We start from the raw sequence: 21,447 nt of genomic DNA, 5'->3' as shown, positions 1-21,447 counted from the left end.
AGATAGCTAAATATTCAACATGAAATTCAAACACAGGGGTTTGGGGAGGCTATAAACTTTCCCTGAAAAATACTTTTAATCAAAGTCTTGATCTATGATTATTATTTCACACTTAATTTATATTTTGTTATTTAAAAGTCATTTTACTAACTATGTTGTTAATTTTAAGCAATAACAGAAAAATAACTGGTCTTACTCTATATATGTTGGTTCTAGAGTCACTTGATTACTACCACAGTCTCACATAATATTCTTGCATTGCTGACAGTGAGTCATGAAAGATTCATTGGAACTACTTTTTAGTTAATTTTTTTAATGTTTATTTACTTTTGAGAGAGACAGAGACAGAATGTGAGTGGGTTAGGGGCAGAGAGAGAGAGGGAGACACAGGATCCAAAGCAGGCTCCAGGCTCTGGGCTGTGAGCACAGAGCCCAAAGCAGGGCTCAAACTCACGAGAGCTGTGAGATCATGACCTGAACCGAAGTCAGTGGCTCGGTAGGTTGGGCGACAGTTCTGGTACCCCAGAACTATTTTCTAGTTAAAAGGAAGGATCATTTTTCAGTGAACTAAGGATAGTTTTGTCATTGATTTCAAGGTATATATTGAGTTAAATTCAGTTTTTATTCAGGTCTTCTCACTCCTTCCCTTTCAAACGATTTCCCCAGTATGTTATGCTTGCTGGATAAATGGTTATAAGAGCAAGATACAATGTTACTATGTTTTGGTTTTGACGACAACATTTGGGATCACTACAAATATTGTATTATTTTCAAGAAAATTCACTAATATAGAGCCACTGTTAAATGAACTTGGAATAAAGAAAACCATCCACATGCGTAGTTTGTACAATGTTGCCATGGAATCCTAAGTATTGCAAAAAAATATTACAAATCAGACACCTATTGCTTCATTCCACATTAAGATTTGTTTCCTTTTTTTTCCTTATGAATTATACATTGGGATTTAATAAAATTTAATGACAGAGGAACAAATCCTGGTTCTTCCATATATTAGAATTAAATTTCTTTGAAGAAGTCAGAAGACTGCTACACAGGCATATGTTTTAGCCATCCCCTGGTACACAGGTATGAAATATGTTAATTGGAAACATTAAGTTCTTTGGGCCTCATACTTAGACACATGAATAGATCCTCTAGATTATTCCAAGTGTACAAACCTAACCTTGAAAAGAGGAATTTCCACTTACATGGGAACATCAATTTCCAACAGATATTAGAAAAGATAATCTGAAAAATTTTTTATTTAGTGTAATTACCGTACATTTATTTTCTTTCTAAAATATTGTAGAATCTAGCACAAAGTTTTTCTTTTTTTCAATAGCAGATGGAGAATGATCTTGTCTTGTGTGTTTTAAGCCTCTCCCATAGTTTAGTTGTATTATATGTGTTCACTTTTACACTCCTATACATTGCATTTCCTGATTTTTCAAGTGGGATATTAAAGCACAGGGAAGATTTTGATAAAGGACATGCACCAACTAAGTGATTGAACCTAGGATTAACTCTTAAGTTTGCCTCCAAATCTAGCAGTATTAAACCAATTAGCATATGGCTCCTCAAAATACTATAGTTGCAAATCTATTGTAGCCAACGTGTTTAAATAGCTAAAAAGTTAATAAATTAAATGACGGTTAGTAATTACTCCTGCAAGCTATTTTCCATATGGAGATAACTAAAGTTTAAGTAATTGAGAAGTTTTTTTCTCAGTTTTCAATTTCAAAAAATCATACCCTTTTCCTAAAATTAGAGACCAAAAAGTAAAAGTTTAGATAAATAAAAAGTAAAAGCAGTAAAATGGGGACAGAGTTTTATATTTCTTTAAAAAAATTCTCATTAGTAATTTCAGATATATTTTCTTTTTGTAAGAGTTAATGACATGTATTTCAGAATTTAGCCTGCCTTTTTTACCCCTGTAAAGATCTGAGACTTGTATCTTCAGATTTATATCCCTCAAAGGATGGAGCATATGAGTAGAGTAGGATTGGTCACCTTGTCATAATTTTAAACTTTGCAAAATAAATGGAAAAATAGAGAATAAAATACTGTAAATTGAGTGGCTACAGAGGATAAGAATGTGTTGACCTGGAATTCATCGTGCAGGTCACAAACTATTTGATTGAGTTGATATAACAATGTTCTAACACTTAAAGAACAACTATACATAAATATTAACTCATGGGAGAAATCTGAACTGGAAACACTTGAGGAGATTTGTAAAAATGTAATGACTACTTTCATCTGGAAGTCTGCCAAATCCAAATTACTTGGGGTGGAGCTTGGTCTCATAGTATTTGGATATGAACACAGGTTAAAAAAATAAGCATTGCCTTAAACGCTTATAAGAACACTTATAAGAATGCTTATAGAATCATAAAGATTCTAGTCTGTGATTTGTTGTTTTGTTTTAATTTTGTATTTGCCCATAACTTTTTTCATACCCTCCTTCATTTCCTTGTTCCTTAGGCTGTAAATGAAAGGATTCAGCATAGGGTTGATGACTGCATAGAACACAGAAATGAGTTTGTCTCCCTCTGCTGAATAGAGGGACTTGGGTCTTAAGTACCGGATCATTCCTGTTCCATAATACATGATCACAGCAATCAGGTGGGAAGTACATGTGGAAAAGGCTTTTTTTCTGCCCTTAATAGAGTCTATTGTCATCACAGCCACCAGGATGCGAAGGTAAGAGAGTATAATGAAGAGGAAGGGGAATAACACTGTTCCAGCCCCTCCTGTGGCCATTATGGTCTCCAGCAGGGATGTATCAGCACAGAACATATGAAGAAGAATGGGCAATTCACAGAAAATATAGTCAACAACATATGGACCACAGAGTGGAAGAATTGTGAGGTAGAGAGGCACCACTGAGGCAAAAAAGCCAACGGTCCAGGCCCCCAGAGCTAATGCCGCACACACAGACCAGTTCATGATGAGCAGATATCTCAGTGGGTAACAAATGGCCACATAGCGATCCAAAGCCATTACTGCAAGAAGAAAGCACTCAGTTGACTCCAGGAATAAGGTGATGTAGGTCTGAGCAATACAGAAGTTGTAAGATATAACTTTCTTGCTTGCGAGAAAATTAAAAAGCATCTTGGGGACCACAAATGTGCTAAAAAATATGTTGAGAAAGGCCAGATGACAGAGGAAGATGTACATGGGTGTCTGGAGAGAGAAATCTAGAATGACTAAAGTGATGACAGTTGTGTTTCCAAAGAGACTTGCCAAGTAGACCAGAGAGAATAGAAAAAAGAGTGGAATTTCAGTCTGGGGGTAATTGGAAAATCCTACAAGGATCAGCTCACTGATGACACTGAAATTCCCATGACCCATTTTGACTATTGAAAGTTTCCTGCTGAAATGAAAGGAAGGCAAAAACCAAAAATGGTCTTATTTTAAAATTGCGACATTAAATCTATTCCCATATTACATCAACTACAATGCTAGAGATAAATGTATCTTAAGTTGGATAAACAATTATTTGTGAAATTTTGTTGGACAAATATTCTATTCAAAGGAATAATAACATTTCCAAATCACTGTCTGCATCATGCAACTGCTTGTTTTTGATGAATTACAGGGTTTTGGTTTCACACTGAGAATTTCTCCCACCTCTACTCATTGTATCATATGTACTACACAGCACACTTCTACATTTTACTAATCAAATATTAATATCCATTTTCTAAAAAGGAACTAGAGATTCTGCAAAATAAAATGATTTTACCAAATTCCTAGTATAAAATATAATAGTTAAAAATAATTCCATTCTCTTTCTACTATAAGAAAAAAATCATCAGTAATAATAAAGTTTACATTTAGCAAGACAAAGGATTGATTGTTTTGTTTTAATTCTTAGTTCTTATGGAACATAAATTCCAATGTCATAAAAGTACAATAATACACAAAATCTACTTATTTTAACCACTTTCATTACTTCAATATTAGAAGGAATAATATAATTAATCCTCTAAACAATTGAACTTCCAAATTTATAGTAATGACCTTAGAAAAGTAATTGTTTCAAAGCTAAGCTTTTTTTACCATTTTGAAGTCAGTGTGAAATTGCTTATGGGCCTATGTCTCCTTTGTGGATATATATTTTTAGTGATACACTTGTGTTCTTTATCAAAATCTTTGAATTAAATTTGCTAGCCTGTGCTTAAATGGAAGATATAGACTGGTTATATAATGTGTTGACTACCTTCCATACCACACACACACACACCAATGCTAGATGCTATTAACAAAGCACCACAACACTAACCAAATAAAAAGAAAGTAAAATGATTATGAGAATCTTTAATCTTATGAGAATATTTAAACACAGAGGAACATAAATGTAAAAGATATAGCCTGAAGTTTGCATAAAGTCCTTTAAACCCTCTGTACTCTAACACCTCTCTTTTCTCCACTAATTCATATTTCCAGTGTGTCTTTTTGTCCTGCCTTTATTTCTTCTTTTCTGTTATTTCCTTGTAGACTTTTATGTGAAAGACTTTCCTAGTCCTTTTTCTAATTCTCTATTGAATATTTTTTGCTGTTTGCACAACTTAAGTTACTAGGCGATCAGATCACAGGACTCACACAGCAACAAGACAGGGGGAGGGAAGGGTAGAGAGAGAGAAAGGAAAAGAGAGACAGAAACAGAAAGAGAGACAGAGAGAGGGAGAGAAAAACAAAGAGACAGAGAAAGAGAGTCCATAGGCAGAAACCAAGAGAGTGAAACACAGAGAAAAGGACAGAGAAACAAGAGACAGAGAGACAGGGAGAGGGAGAGAGATAGTGAAAGACAGAGACAGAGTGTCTACAGGCAGAATTTCAACTGCATACTTGTGGAAGAGAGTGCACCTAGGAGAGAAAAGCAGTTGACATACCTGCCCTATTTTTTTTGTTGTTGTTGTTGTTATGAAAGCTTTTCTTCTATAGTCTCCTCCGTACTGGAAACTGATAAATGAAGAGAGGGTCTTGGACAGGGTCCAACTATCAAATCTCCACCTGTAAAGGAGACAGCATGAAAACTATAGCCACTTGTCAACCACTAGAATTCATCATATTTAACCCTACCCAGAAATTGTCTTTTGAAAACATGCTCTTCAGTTATGTTGAATAGAAAGAGGCAGCTATGGCTGGTGATATGCAAAAACTGTTCCCCTGATTTTATATTATTAATTTTAGCACACAAATTATTCATATTTCATTCGTTTTCTTAATTATCCCAAATTTATACGAAATATAGTGGAAGAAGAGGGTAGGGTAAATAAAGATTATTTGCCAGGAATTATAAATCCAGAATATATGCTTGAGTGAGTAAGTGAAGTCTATTTATTAACAGAGGAAAAGTTTTAAGTTGGACCCCAAGGGGAGCTAGTTAACTTCATGTAAGAAAGAAAAACAAAATAATTTATACTCCTTTTACTGCTAATGACAGCCAGCTCATTAAATGTAATCCTTAGCTTTCTATTTATAGTGACACCTGTAAATTCCATTATTTCTCCAAGAGAAACATCTCAATTTATCAGTTCTAAAAGTTAATGTTAATGGTGTATTTTTTAAGTAAACATGAATTTTTCTGGGTACCTGGTGACTCAGTGGGTTTAGTGTCTGATTTGATTTCAACTCAGGTTATGACTTCATGGTCATGAGATCGAGCCCTGCATTGGGCTCTGCACTGAGCATGGAGCCTGCCTTGGGTTCTCTCTCCCTCTCTTTTTGCCCCTCCCTAAGTGCACTCATGTTCTCTCTCTCCCCCCAAAATAAATAAACATTAAAAAATAAAATAAACATGAATTTTCTTAAATGAAATTTTGTAAAAACTCTAGAGAATTCAACTTTGTCAAAGTTGTCTGCTTACACTTTACCCATTGGAAAATATCATTTTCATTTTGTTAACATAAAAACAAGTTATAGCAACATGTCTATGTGTGAATAAAATATGAGTAATTTACAAAGAAAATTCAAACTGCTTAAACAAATTTCAGTATATATTTTTTTCATAATTATCATTGTGGGAAGAGTTATAGTGTAATAGAGCATAGGTCTACACATCAAGGGTTCAAGGGGTGATGTCCATGAATGTGTGAATCAAATCACAGAGCAGATTCTTGCTTGACTTGGAATTGTTGTGTTTTGTTTTCAAGTTTATATTTCAATTCCAGTTAGTTAACATAGAGTGTAATACTAGTTACAGGTGTAGAATTATGATTCATCACTTACATACAACACCCAGTGTTTATAACAGCAAGTGCCCTCCTTAATCCCCATTACCCATTTTACCCATCTCCCTGCCCACTTCCTCTCCAGTAACCCTCATGTTTTTCTCTACAGTTAAGAGTCTGATTCCTGGTTTGCATCTCTTTTTTCCACTATTTTCATCTGTTTTGTTTCTTAAATTCCAGATATGAGTGACATCATATGGTATTTGTCTTTCTCTGACTAATTTCGCTTAGGATAATATGTTCTACCACCAACCATATCCCACATTTCTTTATCCATTCATTAATCACTTGCCATTGGGTCACCAGTTCTCTCCTGTGTTGTTAAATTTAGACATTCTGTGTCCATCAACTGATGAATGGATAAAGAAATTGTGGTTTATATACACAATGGAATACTACGTGGCAATGAGAAAAAATGAAATATGGCCTTTTGTAGCAACATGGATGGAACTGGAGAGTGTGATGCTAAGTGAAATAAGCCATACAGAGAAAGACAGATACCATATGGTTTCACTCTTATGTGGATCCTGAGAAACATAACAGAAACCCATGGGGGAGGGGAAGGAAATAAAAAAAAAAAAAAAAAAAGAGGTTAGAGTGGGAGAGAGCCAAAGCATAAGAGACTGTTAAAAACTGAGAACAAACTGAGGGTTGATGGGGGGTGGGAGGGAGGGCAGGGTGGGTGATGGGTATTGAGGAGGGCACCTTTTGGGATGAGCACTGGGTGTTGTATGGAAACCAATTTGACAGTAAATTTCATATATTAAAAAAAAAAATTTAGACATTCTGAGTGTTGTGAGGAGATATCTCATTACAGTTTTGATTTGTATTTACTGGATGATGACCGACGTTGAGCATCTTTTAATGTGTTTATCAGCCATCTGTATGTCTACTTTGGGAAAATGCCTATTAATGTCTTCCTCACATTTTTTTATTAACTTGTTTTATTTTTTATTTTTTTAAAATTTACATACAAATTAGTTACCATATAGTGCAACAATGATTTCAGGAATAGATTCCTTAGTGCCCCTTACCCATTTAGCCCATCCCCTCTTCCACAACCCCTCCAGTAACCCTCAGTTTGTTCTGCATATTTATGAGACTCTTCTGTTTTGTCCCCCTCACTTCTTTTATATTATTTTCATTTCCCTTCCCTTATGTTCATATGCTTTGTCTCTTAAAGTCCTCATATTAGTGAAGTCATATGATTTTTGTCTTTGACTGACTAATTCCACTTATGATGTACAATCTAGTTCTATCCACATTGCTACAAATGACAAGATTTCATTATTTTTTATTACTGAGTAATATTCCATTGTTTATATGTATACCACATCTGCTTTATCCATTTATCAGTCAATGGACATTGGACTGTTTCCATACTTTGGATATTGTTGATAGTGCTGCTATAAACATGGGGGTGCATGTATCCCTTCAAAAGAGCACACCTGTATCCCATGCATAAATGCCCAGTAGTGCAATTGCTGGGTCGTAGGGTAGTTCTATTTTTAGTTTTTTGAGGAACCTCCATACTGTTTCCAGAGTGGCTGCACCAGCTTGCATTGCCACCAACAATGCAAAAGAGATCCTCTTTCTCTTCATCCTCACCAACATCTGTTGTGGACTGAGTTATTAATGTTAGCCATTCTGGCAGGTGTCAGGTGGTATCTCATTGTGGTTTTGATTTGTATTTCCCTGATGATGAGTGATGTTGAGCATTTTTTCATGTGTTGGTTGGCCATCTGGATGTCTTCTTTGGAGAAGTGTCTCTTCATGTCTTTTGCTTATTTCTTCACTGGATTATTTGTTTTTTGGGTGTTGAGTTCAATAAGTTCTTTATAGATTTTGGATACTAACCCTTTATTTGATATGTCGTTTGCAAATATCTTCTCCCATTCTGTTGGTTGCCTTTTAGTTTTGCTGATTGTTTCCTTCGCTGTGCAGAAGCTTTTTATTTTGATGAGGTCGTGCACCTGTCCTCTGTCTTCAGCTTTCATCCATTTTCCGCTTCCTCACTGTCTGTTACCAAGCCCCAGGGAGCACCTCTCTCCCGAGTTTTGTCTCAGATGCAGCAGTTTTCCCCGGCCCCTTACTTCAGAAGGACTGTGGCTTTGACCCATTCCTCCCCTCCACCGGAGGGTCTCACTGAGCAATGCCAAAATGCTGGCTGCACCCAGGAACGCTTGCTGGACCCTGCTGCTGCCGGTGCCTGAGACTGCAGCCAGGTGCCAGCCTGCCCCAGAAAAAGTTCGTGAGATAGTGTAGCAACAGTGTTTCAGGGATTGTGGAAAATCACAACCCACATCTGGCACACACAAGGCTTCACCCTTAAGGACCTTGTTCCAGCACCAGCGAATGTGGCAGTCTTCTGGGACCAGGTGGCTTCAACATTTTCTACCAAATATCCTTCTAGCAGCGAAACCGCTTTTCCCTGTGTGGCCCAAGAACCTCCCAGACCCCACTCTGTTCCTGGGGATTCGCTGTTCCTACCAGAGCACCGCCAGGTATGGAGCTGCAGAGTTGCAGACTTTGTGCTCCCCTTGTTTACAGTCTTAATGGAATTTAAACCCTCTCCTTTCTCCTTTCTCCCTTTTTAGTTTAGTCCCTGTGGCTGTTTCCAATTTTCCACTTTCTCTCCAGCTGCTTTTGGGGAGGGGTGCTTTTCTGTATTCTCTCCCCTCACCCCAGTCTCTGCCCTCTCCCCGCCTGCAAAACTGGCTCCCTCCCTGCTGCCAGCTTCTTTCTCCCCAAGTTCACCTCTCCACACCACTCACCTGCTGAATTCTTTGGTTCATGTGCAGATTGTTGTGTTAATCCTCCAATCAGTTTTGTAGGTGTGTAGGATGGTTTAATGTTGGTCTGGCTGTATTTCAAGGACGTGAGACACACAAAAACTTCCATACTTTTCCCCCATCTTGGCTCCTCTCCTCGTCTTCTCATTTTTAACTAGGTTATTTGTTTCTGTTTGTTTGTTTGTTTGTTTGTTTTTGAGTGTTTAGTTTTATAAGATTTTTGGTATGTTTCGTATACTATCCCTTTATCAGATATGTCATTTATAAATATCTTCTCCCTTTCTGAATTTTGACTTTTACTTTTTTTTGATTGTTTACTTCTCTGTGCAGAAGCTTTTTATATTGATGAGGTCCCAATAGTTTATTTTTGCCTTTACTTCCCTTGTCTCAGGAGGCATATTTAGTAAGAAGTAGCTAAGGTCTATGTCAAAGAAGTTACAGCCTGTGCTCTCTTCTAGGACTTTTATGGTTTCCTGTCTGACCTTTAGGTCTTTCATTCATTTTGAATTTACATTTGTGTATGGTGTAAGAAGGTGGTCCAGTTTCTTTCTTTTTCATGTTGCTGTACAGTTTCCCCAGCACCATTTATTAAAGAGACCATTTTTTTAGTTGTTTCTTTTGTTTTGTTTTTACATTGGATATTCTTTCCTGTTTTGTCAAAGATTAATTGACCATGTAAATGTTGGTTCATTTTGCGTTTTTTTATTCTGTTCCATTTTTCTATGTGTCTGTTTCTGTGACTGTACCATACTATCTTGAAGATTATAGCTTTATAATATAAGTTGAAGTCTGAAATAGTGATGCCTTCTTTTCTTTTTCAGGATTGCTTTGGCTATTTGGGGTCTTTTGTTGTTCCATACAAATTTAATGCTTGTTCTAGCTCTGTGAAAAATGCTGTTGGCATTTTGATAGGGATTGCGCTAACTGTATTGATTGCTTTCAGTAGTATGACATTTTAATAATATTTGTTCTGATCCATGAGCATGGAATGTTTTACCGTTTCTTTGTGTCATCTTCAATTTCTTTTATCGGTATTTTATAGTTTTCAGAATACAGATGTTTCCCTCTTTGGTTAGGTTTATTCCTAGGTATCTCATTGGTTTTGGTGCAGTTGTAAATGACCTTGATTCCTTGATTTATTATTCTTGTTGCTTCATTGTTGGTGTATAGAAATGCAATAAATTTCTACAAATCTGTTCCATAGGTCTAAAAATGGAACATTTTTTTATCCTATGACCTTACTGAATTCACATATCAGTTCTAGCAATTTATGTGTGCATAGTATTTTGGGTTATTTATTTATTTATTTATTTTTAGTAAATAGATTTAGAGATATAGAGAAACAGAGCGTGACTGGGGGAGGGGCAGAGAAAGAGGGAGACACAGAATCCAAAGCAGACTCCAGGCTCTGAGCTGTCAGCACAGAGCCCGACGTGGGGCTTGAACCCACAGGCTATGAGGTCATGACCTGAGCCAAAGTTGGATGCTTAAGCAAATGAGCCACCAGATGACCCAGGGTTTTCTATGTAGAATATCATGTCATCTGCCAATGACATAAAAACTAAAGAAACAGTAAAATAGATCAATGAAGTGGCATCTGGATGGCTCAGTTGTTTGAGCATCTGACTGATTTCAGCTCAGGTCATGATCTCGCAGTTTTGTGGGTTTGAGCCCCATATCAGAGCCCCATATTGGGCTCTGTACTCGCAGCGTGGAGCATGCTTGAGATTCTCCCTCTCTCTCTACCCCTCCTCTGTCTCTCAAAACAAACAAATAAACTTAAAAAAAATTAAAGAACAGATTGATGAAGCAGGATCTGGTCCTTTGGAAAGGTCAATAAGATCAATAAACCTCTAGCCAATATTATTAAGAAAAAAAAGAGAGAGAAGATTCAAGTGAATAAAATCATAAATGAAAGAAGAGAAAAACCAACACCACAGGAATTCAAACAATTTTAAGTGAATATTATCAAAAATCATATGCCAAACAAATTGGACAACCTAAAAGAAAGGGATAAATTCCTAGAAGCATATGAACTACCACAACTGAAAGTGGAAGAAATAGAAAATTTGAACAGATTAATAACCAGCAAATAATTTAAAATGATATGAAAAAAAATCCCAACAACAAAATTTAAGGAATTGATTGTTTCACAGGTGAATTCTACCAACCACTTAAAGAAGAGTAAATACCTATTTTTTCTCAGACTAGTCCAAAAAATATAAAAGGAAACAAATATTCCAAATTTATTCTATGAAGCCAATATTGCATTGATGCCAAAACCAGATAAGACACCACTAAAAAATAGAACTACACAGACCAATACCCTGACAAACACAGATGCAAAAGTCCTCAAGAAAATACTATCAAACCATCTTCAAAAATGCATTGAGGGGCACCTGGGTGGCTCAGTCAGTTAAGCGCCCAACTTTAGCTCAGGTCATGATCTTTCAGTTCACGAGTTTGAGGCCCACATCAGGCTCTGTGCTGACAGCTCAGAGCCTGAAGCTGCTTTGGATTCTGTGTCCCCCCCCCCCCCCCGCCTCTCTCTCTCTCTCTCTCTCTCTCTCTCTCTCTCAGAAATAAATATTTAAAACAAAATAAGTGCATGGAAAAGTCATTACTACAATAAAATTGGATTTATTATGGAGATCCAGACACGTCAATATTCACAAATAAATCATTGTGATACATCCCATGTACAAGAGAATAATAAAAACCATAGGATCATTTCAATAGATGCAGAAAGGCATATGATAAAGTACAACATCCATTTGTGATAAAAAGCCATCAACAAAGGAGGTTTAGAGGGAACATACCTAAACATATTAATGCCATCTATGAAAAACTCTCAGCTAACATTATCCAAAAAGGGGAATAAACATAGCTTTTCCCCTAACATCAGGAGCAAGATAAGGATGTCCACTCTTAACACTTTTATTAAACATAGTACTGGAAGTCCAAACCACAGCAATAAGACAACAAAAAGAAATTAAAGGCATCCAATTTGTAAACAGTAATAATTTCACTATTTGCAGATTACATGATATTATATATTGAAAACCTGAAAGACTCCACCAAAAAAATGTTAGAACTGATAACTGAGTTCAGTAAAGTTGCAGAATACAGAAAATGTACAAAATTCCGTTGTGTTTCTGTTACACCAACAATGAAGCAGCAGAAAGAGAGATTAAGAAAACAATCCATTTTACAATTACACCATAAACAAAATACCTCGGAATAAACCTAAGCAAAGAGGCAAACGATCTGTACTCTGTAAACTATAAAACACTGATTAAAGAACTGAAGAGGACACAAAGAAATGGAAAGACATTCCATGCTCATGGACTGGAAGAACAAATGTTAAATTTTCTCCACTACCTAAAGTAATCTACACATTTAATTCATTCCTTATCAAAATGTCACCAGAATTCTTCACAGAACTAGAACAAACGATTTTAAAATTTGTATGCATCCTCAAAGACCCTGAATAACCAAAGCAATCTTGACAAAGGAAAGCAGTGCTGGAAGCATCACAATTCTGGACTTCAAGTTACATTACAAAGTTGTAATAATCAAGACAGTATGGTACTGGCATAAAAATGAATACATACGTAGCTGTGCACTGAAGAAAAAGTTTTCAGACACTACTGTGGAAAACAGTATATAGGGTCCTCAAAAAGTTAAAAAGATTAAATTACCTTATAATCCAGCAGTCATACTGATAGGTATTTACTTAAAGAATACAAAAACAGTAATCTAAGGGGATACATGAGCCATATGATTATTGCAGCATTATTTAAAATGCCCAAGATATTGAGGCAAGCCACATGTTCATTGGTTGATGAGTGGATAAAGAAGAGAGATATAACACACACACACACACACACACACACACACACACACACGAGGTATGTATATGTATATATACATATATAATAGAATATTACTCATCCATAAAAAATAATTGAATCTTGTGATTTGCAATGACATGGATGGAGCTAGAGAGTATAATGCTAAGTGAAATAAGTCTGCCAAAGAGAAATACCCTATGATTTCATTCACGTGTGGAATTTAAGAAAGAATACAAATGAGCAAAGCAAAAAAAAAGTGAGAGACACAAATCATGAAACAGGTTCTTGGGGCACCTGCGTGGCTCAGGTGTTGAAGGATTTAACCCTTGATTTAGATTCAGGTCATGATCTCACAGTTAATGGGATTGAGCCCAATGCTGACAGTACAGAGCCTGCTTGGGATTTTTTTTCTCTCTCTCTGCCCTTCCTCTGCTTGCACTCTCTCTCTCTCTCTCCCAAAATCAATAAATAAACTTGAGTACAAAGAAACAGATTCTTAACTATAGAGAACAAACCGATGGCTACCAGGGGGGGAGATAGGTGGAAGGAGGGGTTAAATAGGTGATGGGGACAAAGGAGTACACTTGTGATGATACAGGGTGTTGTACATAAGTGTTGAATCACTAAATTGTACACCTAAACCTACGATAGCACTGTATGTTAACCAAAATAATAAAGCAAAGCAAAGAAGACACCTGTACTTCAAAGAAAATTTCTTCCAAAAGGAATACTTGGCACTTCTGTCTATAAGAGGAAATAATTAAAAGTTATGGGGAAAAATAATTATTTTGTGGGCTACCACATGATATACTTATGCACTTGGGAAGAATGTATATTTTGCCATTGCCTTTATACAGGGAAAACCTTTCACCAGCCTGGGTAGAGTTTCTGGGAACTTCTGAAAACTTTTCTGGACAAATCTCCTTTAGTCTTGTGCATGCAATTTCCCAATTAAAGATGTTTGCCAGTGTCTTTTTCAGAAAACATGCTCCCATTGATGTTTGCCCATGGTAATGCAAATTCCCTGGTAGTGTCACAGACCCCTCTCCTCTCTTTGTTTTCAGCAACCTCATGGTGTTCAATATTTGTCAGTTCCCATCATCACTCCACAAGTTATGAAAGACAAAAACCAGTCCCTCAGGAAAGTCCCTGAAACACTGGAAGTCATTTCCACTCTTCTTCTCCCAAAGGAAAAATTTCAACTTGGATTTTTGTCCAAATTGTGCCAATATTTGCTGGCTTGGGGAAGAGATTTTGTAGACTAAATACAGCAGCTCTTCTTACACATTTCATTGTGCTGTTCTTAACTTCGCCTTCTTTGGGATATTGCACCTTCTGAATTGATTTCTGGCATTTTCATAAAGATTTTTTTGGATTGTATAATGTTACGTTTGTGTCTCTGTGGGAGAACAAGGTATGATGGGGCTTCTTCTACCTTTTTGTCCCAATTTTGATATATTTTTTTAAATAACATTTTAATTTATTTTTGAGGGACAGAGAGAGACAGAGTGTGAGCAGGGGAGGGTCAGAGAGAGAGGGAGACACAGAATCCAAAGCAAGCTCTAGGCTCTGAGCTGTCAGCACAGAGCCCGAAGTGGGGCATGAACTCACAAATTGTGAGATCATGACCTGAGCCAAAGTTGGGTGCTCAACTGACTCAACCACCCAGGTGCCCCTTGATACTTTTGGTAAGATATTAGTGTTCTATTCTTCATTCCAATATTAATGATCATAAAATGTTTAAATTGCCCAATAGTAAACATTGCCTGCATTTCTGTCAGAAGTTTCTCTGTATTGTCCCAGTATCCTCAGTTCCATATCTCATGGGAAGCTTGCCAGTGTTGTAACAGTGCTCTGATTCCTCATTATAAAGTTCAAATACCTACCCTTTGCCTGCATTAATCATCAAAATTTTCTCAGTGTTCTACTGACCCGATCCTCAGGAGAATTTCTCCCATAATAAACCAGACCCTCATTCTTATTAGAAGTATGATGGTTAATTTCATGTGTCAACTTGATTGGGTAGGATGTACCCAAACATATGGACAAATATTTTTCTTAGTGTGCCTGTGAAGTTGCTTCTTAATGAGATTAATGTTTGAATTGGGAGACTGAATAAAACAAATCGCTCTCTCTTTTGTGAGTGGACCTCAATCAGTTGAATACCTGGATAGAACAAAAAAGTCTAAGAAGGAAACATCTCCTGCTTGAATGCTGAGCAGAAATATTAGTTTTCTCTTGCCCTTATACTGGAATAAGGCCTTTGGACTCAGACTGCAACTATGCCATCAACTCTCCTGATCTCCAGCTTGACAACAGCAGATTGGGGACTTCTCAGCCTAGCCTACCTTATTGTATAAAAATATTCCTTATACTGCTTCTCTACCTCTGCCTCTCTGCTTCTATCACTGTGTTTTTGTGTCTGTGTCTGTCTCTGTCCATCTCTGTCTCTCTCTCTCCATCTTTCTCTGTCTCTCTCTATATATAGATATGTCTGTCTATCTATCTATCCATCTAATCTGGGAAAATCTAGATTGTGTGTGTGTGTGTGTGTCTGTGTGTGTCTGTGTGTGTGTGTGTGTGTGTGTAGATAGATCGATAGATAGAATCTCAGGAGAATACTGTCTAATTCAGGTCAGAATATAATGTTCTACACGTATATCCATGTAGTTCCTATTAGTGAATTTCATTCTTTTAGTTCTTCTATATTCTTGTTAATTTTCTGTCTAGTAATTCTACTAGTTGCTGAGAAGGAAGACTGAATTATCTAATTACAAGTGTGTATTTGTTTTTTGTTCTTTTAGCTCTACTTGTTTTTTCTTAATGCATTTTGAAACTGTATTGTTTGGTGTATATACATTTAAAATTCTTATATCTTCTTGGTGAATTTATATTTTTATTCATACACCATATCTCATTTTTTCTCTAATGATTTTATTTGTTTTATTTTATTCACTCCTCTTTTTTTTGCTAAAATTAATGTTTCCATGGCATATATTTTTTCATCATTTTAATTTTAATCTACCAATGTTTTTATATTTGAAGTGACTTTCATCTAGAAAATATATGACAGGGTCCTTTTTTTAGGGTCTTTTTAAAAATGCATTCTGTTGATGTTCACCATTAAATTGACTTAGGAGGTCAATGAAATGCCTTCTGTGAGCACTATTAGATTATCAGCTGTGGGAATGAATTATGCTTAAAAGTCTCTTAACTGGGGGGAAATGCACCCTTACACTTCTAATATTGTGATCTTTCTCCTTCAGTAAGTTGCTATAACATTCAAAATAAAAATCTAAAAGCTGAATCACTATGTTGTACATCTGAAAGTAATGTGATGTTATGTGTCCACTATAAACAAATTTTTAAAAAACAAACATCAACAAAAGCAAATGTAACTTGAATGAATGCAAAAATAATATGTGGAAATACAAATATCATTAATCTTCTTCCCCTAAAATGAAGAGAGTGAATGAAGGAAGGCAAGAAGTCTCAAATAAATGTATTAAAATGATTTATAAGTTATGGCTTTCCATGGAAGATATCATACTTTCATGAAGATCTATATTAACTGATGATGATTTAATAAATATAGAAACTAAGTTTGGACAACCAATATATTCAGAAGATGTAAAAACAACATGGAAAATCTTCCCTATTTGCCAGACTCTGACCAAGGCCAAAACATTGCCCAGGGACTGATTCTCGATCCAATGGGCCAGGACACTCCTTCCACTAGATCGTATTGGAACTCTCATCCCATCCCAAAAATCCCACTGGGTTCTGACCGCAATTGAAATTTCTTATTGGTTTGTCATAGACACTTCATGTGTTCCACTTCGGTCATGTTAGCCAAGCCCTACAAGAACACATTTATTTCTTGTTCGGATGTCCTGAGCACATTGCATATGACAACAGCCCAATATTTGAGGCTGAAGCTACATATCAGTGGCCCCAATCAAGGGTATTCAATGAAATATTTATGTTCCATATTTCCACCAAGCCTCAGAGAAGATGAAATGTTAATAAAAATTGAAGGGCATGCTTAAGTGGTGGATTAGAAGAGAAGAGAAAATAGCCCCAGTCCAAACTACACATCTCAAGTGAGAAACCTGTCATCATAATACAGCATTTTTTGAAGGGGCATTTATTATTTGTGCTGTCTGTTTAATAAGGTTATCCACCTACTTCCTCCAATTCTTCTTTTATGGTTACTGATACATCAATTTCTGTGGTGGACACAAAAAGGGCCATATAAAAAATGTTTATTTATTTCTTTTGAGAGACAGGGAGAGAAAGAGAGAGGAGGAGAGAGTGAATGCACAGTGGGAGAGGGGCAGAGAGTGAGAAGGAGACAGAGAATCCCAAGCAGGCTCCAGGCTATCAGTAGAGTCCAATTCTGGGCTGAAACCCATGAATTATAAGATCATGACCTGCGCTGAAATCAAGAGTCAATGCTTAACCAACTGAGCCACTCAGACACCCCAATAAAGAGACCTTTTGATAATGTGATTAATAATAAAAATTATATCTTTGGTCTTTGTCCCAATTTCTGGCACAGGGCTCCTAATACCCTTGTAATTTCTTAAGTGATAAGAGTGAAGGAATGTCTTGCTATTTATAACAAGTTCCTTTCAACCACACTTGAGTTTATATTTTGGAAAACAACTATGGATGAAACTTGTTGCCAGGGGAATGAATGATGTGATTACAGTATTGGAGCATTCATTTCCACCCCTGACCACTGGGAAGGGGAGAAAAGTAGGAGGTTGATTTAGTCATTAGTGGTCAATGATTGAATCAATCATGCCCACCTATGTATTAAAGTTTCTATAAAAAATCCCTAACGTATGGAGTTCAGAGAGCTTCTAGGAAAATTTGGAGGTGCTATGAGTGTAATGCTCTTGAAGAGGGCTTGGAAGCTCCATGTCCCTTTCTATATAACTTTCCCTATGCACCTCTTGCATCTTATTATTCCTGAGTTATGTCCTTTTATAATAAGCCAATGATCTAGAAGGTAAAATGATTTTCTGAGTTCTGTGAGCCACTGTAGCAAATTATCAAACTCAAGAAGAGAATCATGGGAATCTCTGTATAGAGACAGCATTCGGAAGTACAGATGACTATGGATCTGTAACTGAAGTGTTCATGTGTGAAAGGTGGAGTAGTCTTGAAGTATGGAGACTTTAATCTGTGGGATCTATCTTTAGGTAGTGTGAGAAAGAAATTGAATTCTAGGACACCCAATTGGTGTCCACAGAAATTTGGAGAATTGTTTGATGTGAGAAAGGCCCATACATTTTTTGGCCAAAAGTACTGAGAGTAGTAATAGTGTAAACTAAAACAAAGTTGTTTTTCCCTCTTATAATCTCCCATGTTCTTAGCCCACTTGCTGAAAATTTAAATAGATAAGGAGATTAGAATCATTATGAAGTTTTGCCTACAAAGACTTTGAAATTGATGACCATTAATTTAAGGCTTCTAGTTTCCTAAGGTGGTCCTCCTGCTTTTTTTTGGATAGCCCCTTGTGATGGGTACCAATGTCTAGAATAGAAAATGCTATTGAGCCACAAGAGGAGATCCATATGTGAATATTTGTGTTTTCCCCACTAGGGGATTCATGAAAGATACTATGTTTACTCATCGTACAGAAAAGACTGCCCCTGTCTCAGTTGATGGGGAAAAGTCCCCCAAATGATAGAACATCATCATTTTCAGATCAGTGAGCCTGGATAAGCTTGAGGGAGGCATGTGGATCTAATATCTCTTCTCTCTCTCCTAAAGAGTAGACTGTGTGACTCCCACCTCACCAAATTTATTGATATATATGTCCCAGGTTGTTGCCACTGCACTGAACTTGACTAACGAATATGTCACTCATTGTCCAATCCCACTGATAAACATGGCTGCTGTGCCACTTTGTATTATGAATGGATATTTTTTTTTAAAATGGAACATTCTGCTACCTAATATACCCCAACTTTATTAATCTAGACCCAGAGTTCCACAGCTGAACTCTTATACTGTAGGAATAAAACACCTCCCAAGATGTTAGCTCATCCCTGTCAAAGATGGGGACAATCAGAATGTATGGGAAAAGGATGAAAAACTTTAGGGTTGTTTTGGCCTTGATAGTGGCAGCCTTCTCCTATCCCATTCTTGCTCCTGCCTTATATAGACTGTTCAGTTCCACTTAACGGATCTTCCCTTTGGCAGGGATTTGTGATGAATTGATCTCCATGGTCGTATTATTACACTCTTAGCACTGTGAGGGCCACCTTGGGATATTTTTTTTCTAATTTTTTAATGTTTATTTATTTTTGAGAAAGAGGGAGGGATAGAGAGAGAGAGAGAGCAAGAGTAAGGGAGGGGTAGAGAGAGAGAGAGAGAGAGAGAGAGGGAGACACAGAGTTGTCAGCTGTCAGCTGTCAGCTCTGAGCTATCAGCACAGAGCCTGACATGGGGCTCAAACTCACAAGGTATGAGATATGACCTGAGCCAAAGTCAGATGCCTAACTGACTGAGCCATCCAGGGGCCCCTATTTATTTTTTTAAAGCCCAGACTTTTACTTGTCTTTTCCCTAGCAATGTAACATGCTCATATGGGTCAGCAATAAGAAACTTCTAAATAATCAAAATAGTCCCTCTAATTAACAATATCACACAAAGACAAGTAAGGGAGTAACTCCAAAACCAGGCAGAGGCTGATTAGTGAAGGAAATTCCAGGTGATATTACTAACTCTGCTAAAATAAATGAACCAGGGAATTATTCCCACTATCAGGGTCCTTCAGTTAGAAAAGGTTGTATAGAGCCAAACCATAAGAGACTTTTAAAAACTGAGAATAAACTGAGGGTTGATTGGGGTGGGAGGGAAGCGAAAGTGGGTGATGGGCACTGAGGAAGGCACCTGTTGGGATGAGCACTGGGTGTTGTATGGAAACCAATTTGACAATAAATTTCATATTAAAAAAAAGAAAAGGTTGTATAAAACTTGTTCTTGATCTTTTCTGAGGTGATTAATAATACCTTAAACTTTGGAGGCACAGTGAATGAGACCCAATTCTTTGGCCCCAGGATTTTTGAATGACCACAGTCCTCAACTTCCTGATGGCCAGCCAAGACAAGTCTGTGCAATTGCTAACACTTTGTGTTGCACCTGGATCAATGGAATGGCAAAATACAGTCCATTGTACAGCTTATAAAAGAAGACTTCAGGTTCTTTGAAGAAAGATTTATTTGGGGATATCTTTTCCTGGCTTGGCAATGATTGGAGCTTATGGCTAAGTTCTATACTCCAGGTAGCCCTGGTAATACTTCTTGGAATGATCTTGATTGTGACTTTCCTCTCCCTATGGCCTCAGGCTAATTACTCAGTTTTTTGGCACAGCTATTCAAAGCCAAACCTATCTGGTTCAATGATGAGTTAGTCTATTTCACATTTGAGCCCAAGAAACTAAGGAAATAAAGTTGAAGAGTTTGGCACCAGCCAAAACACCATGCATGATCTTATAGGTCCAACCACAGGCTATTACAAGTGCTTTACCTGACAGGTCCCAGAAGGAAAAGCTGCCCTCACTACTCCAGACTTGGTGCACAGCTGGCACACTGCAGACTTAGTGGGAAATTACAGTTAAGGACTCTGGCCCTCCAGCCAGCATGCTCTTATAAATACGTTCCTAGCACAGGTATCTTTATTCAGAGGTCTCATAATCAGAGATACTTGGCCAAACACTTCAGGTACCTCTGAGACACCTACTCATCAGGAACTCTCAAAGATTCCTTTCTCCACTGTGATTCATTATTCAGTCCTTTACAGCTACTAACCCTTTAAACTCCCCTCCCTTTGCCCCTAGAATCATTTTAAGAAGAGCCTTTTGTTGAAGGGGTGGGGTTTTGAGTAGGTTCACAACCGTCTTGGAATCTTCCCTGGTGTAATCAAAGGAAGAGGCAGGCCACTACAGCTTGGTAGGTGGCAGTTTCAATAAGAGCAGAGGGAACTCACATATGAGGCTTGTCTTGGATGTCAGCAAGATGAATGGATCCTTGTGCCCACTCTCCAAATTTTAAAAGCTTATAAAGAAGCCCTAACTAGATGCAGTCACATATATATCATGTAGGTGTTTTCAATATCGTATTACATCTCAAGGCTATGTCCTTGGAACAGCTTCTGGGAACCAGAAAATTAAGCAGAACCCACATTCCAGGGGCAGGACAGAGATAAGAGAGCCTCCAAGTGCTTGGGTCTAACTTACAGGTCAATTGGCAGTCATGTCTTTTTGATCATGATCCCCAACATGGGGGTATCCCAGCAGTGACAGGATTCCTCCTTGTACTCTGATCCATATGACATTAACCCAGTGTCATTCCATGGGGAAAAAGGGAACACTGGGGCAGCTGGTACCTTCTTTCTTGCCTCTTGCCTAATTAAGTGAATAAAGCTTTTGCTTATTACTTTCACTTTGGTTCACGGCCTTAATTGACCAACTTTATATCTATTGACTCTTAGATCAACTCAGAACTCTGATGCTATTAAGAGATTATCAAGGTTGTGTTGTACAAG

The 21,447-nt window shown here is 37.2% G+C and overlaps 1 protein-coding gene across 1 annotated transcript; it reads right to left on the bottom strand.

Moving 5' to 3' along the window:
- Window positions 1–2,400: 2,400 nt before the first annotated feature.
- Window positions 2,401–3,354, bottom strand: LOC125935085 (olfactory receptor 2A12-like). The gene has a single exon (XM_049648793.1). The coding sequence runs from the start codon at window positions 3,352–3,354 to the stop codon at window positions 2,401–2,403; it is 954 nt and encodes a 317-aa protein (XP_049504750.1).
- Between the last annotated feature and the right edge of the window lie 18,093 nt (window positions 3,355–21,447).

The sequence above is a fragment of the Panthera uncia genome, assembly GCF_023721935.1.
Source record: "Panthera uncia isolate 11264 chromosome A1 unlocalized genomic scaffold, Puncia_PCG_1.0 HiC_scaffold_17, whole genome shotgun sequence".
Classification (NCBI taxonomy): Eukaryota; Metazoa; Chordata; class Mammalia; order Carnivora; family Felidae; genus Panthera; species Panthera uncia.
Note: the sequence above shows the minus strand (reverse complement) of the source record. Positions and strands in the feature narration are given on the sequence as shown.

Excerpts from the sequence above, each read along its gene's own strand:
- LOC125935085 (XM_049648793.1), bottom strand. The coding sequence starts at position 3,354 with ATGGGTCATGGGAATTTCAGTGTCATCAGTGAGCTGATCCTTGTAGGA.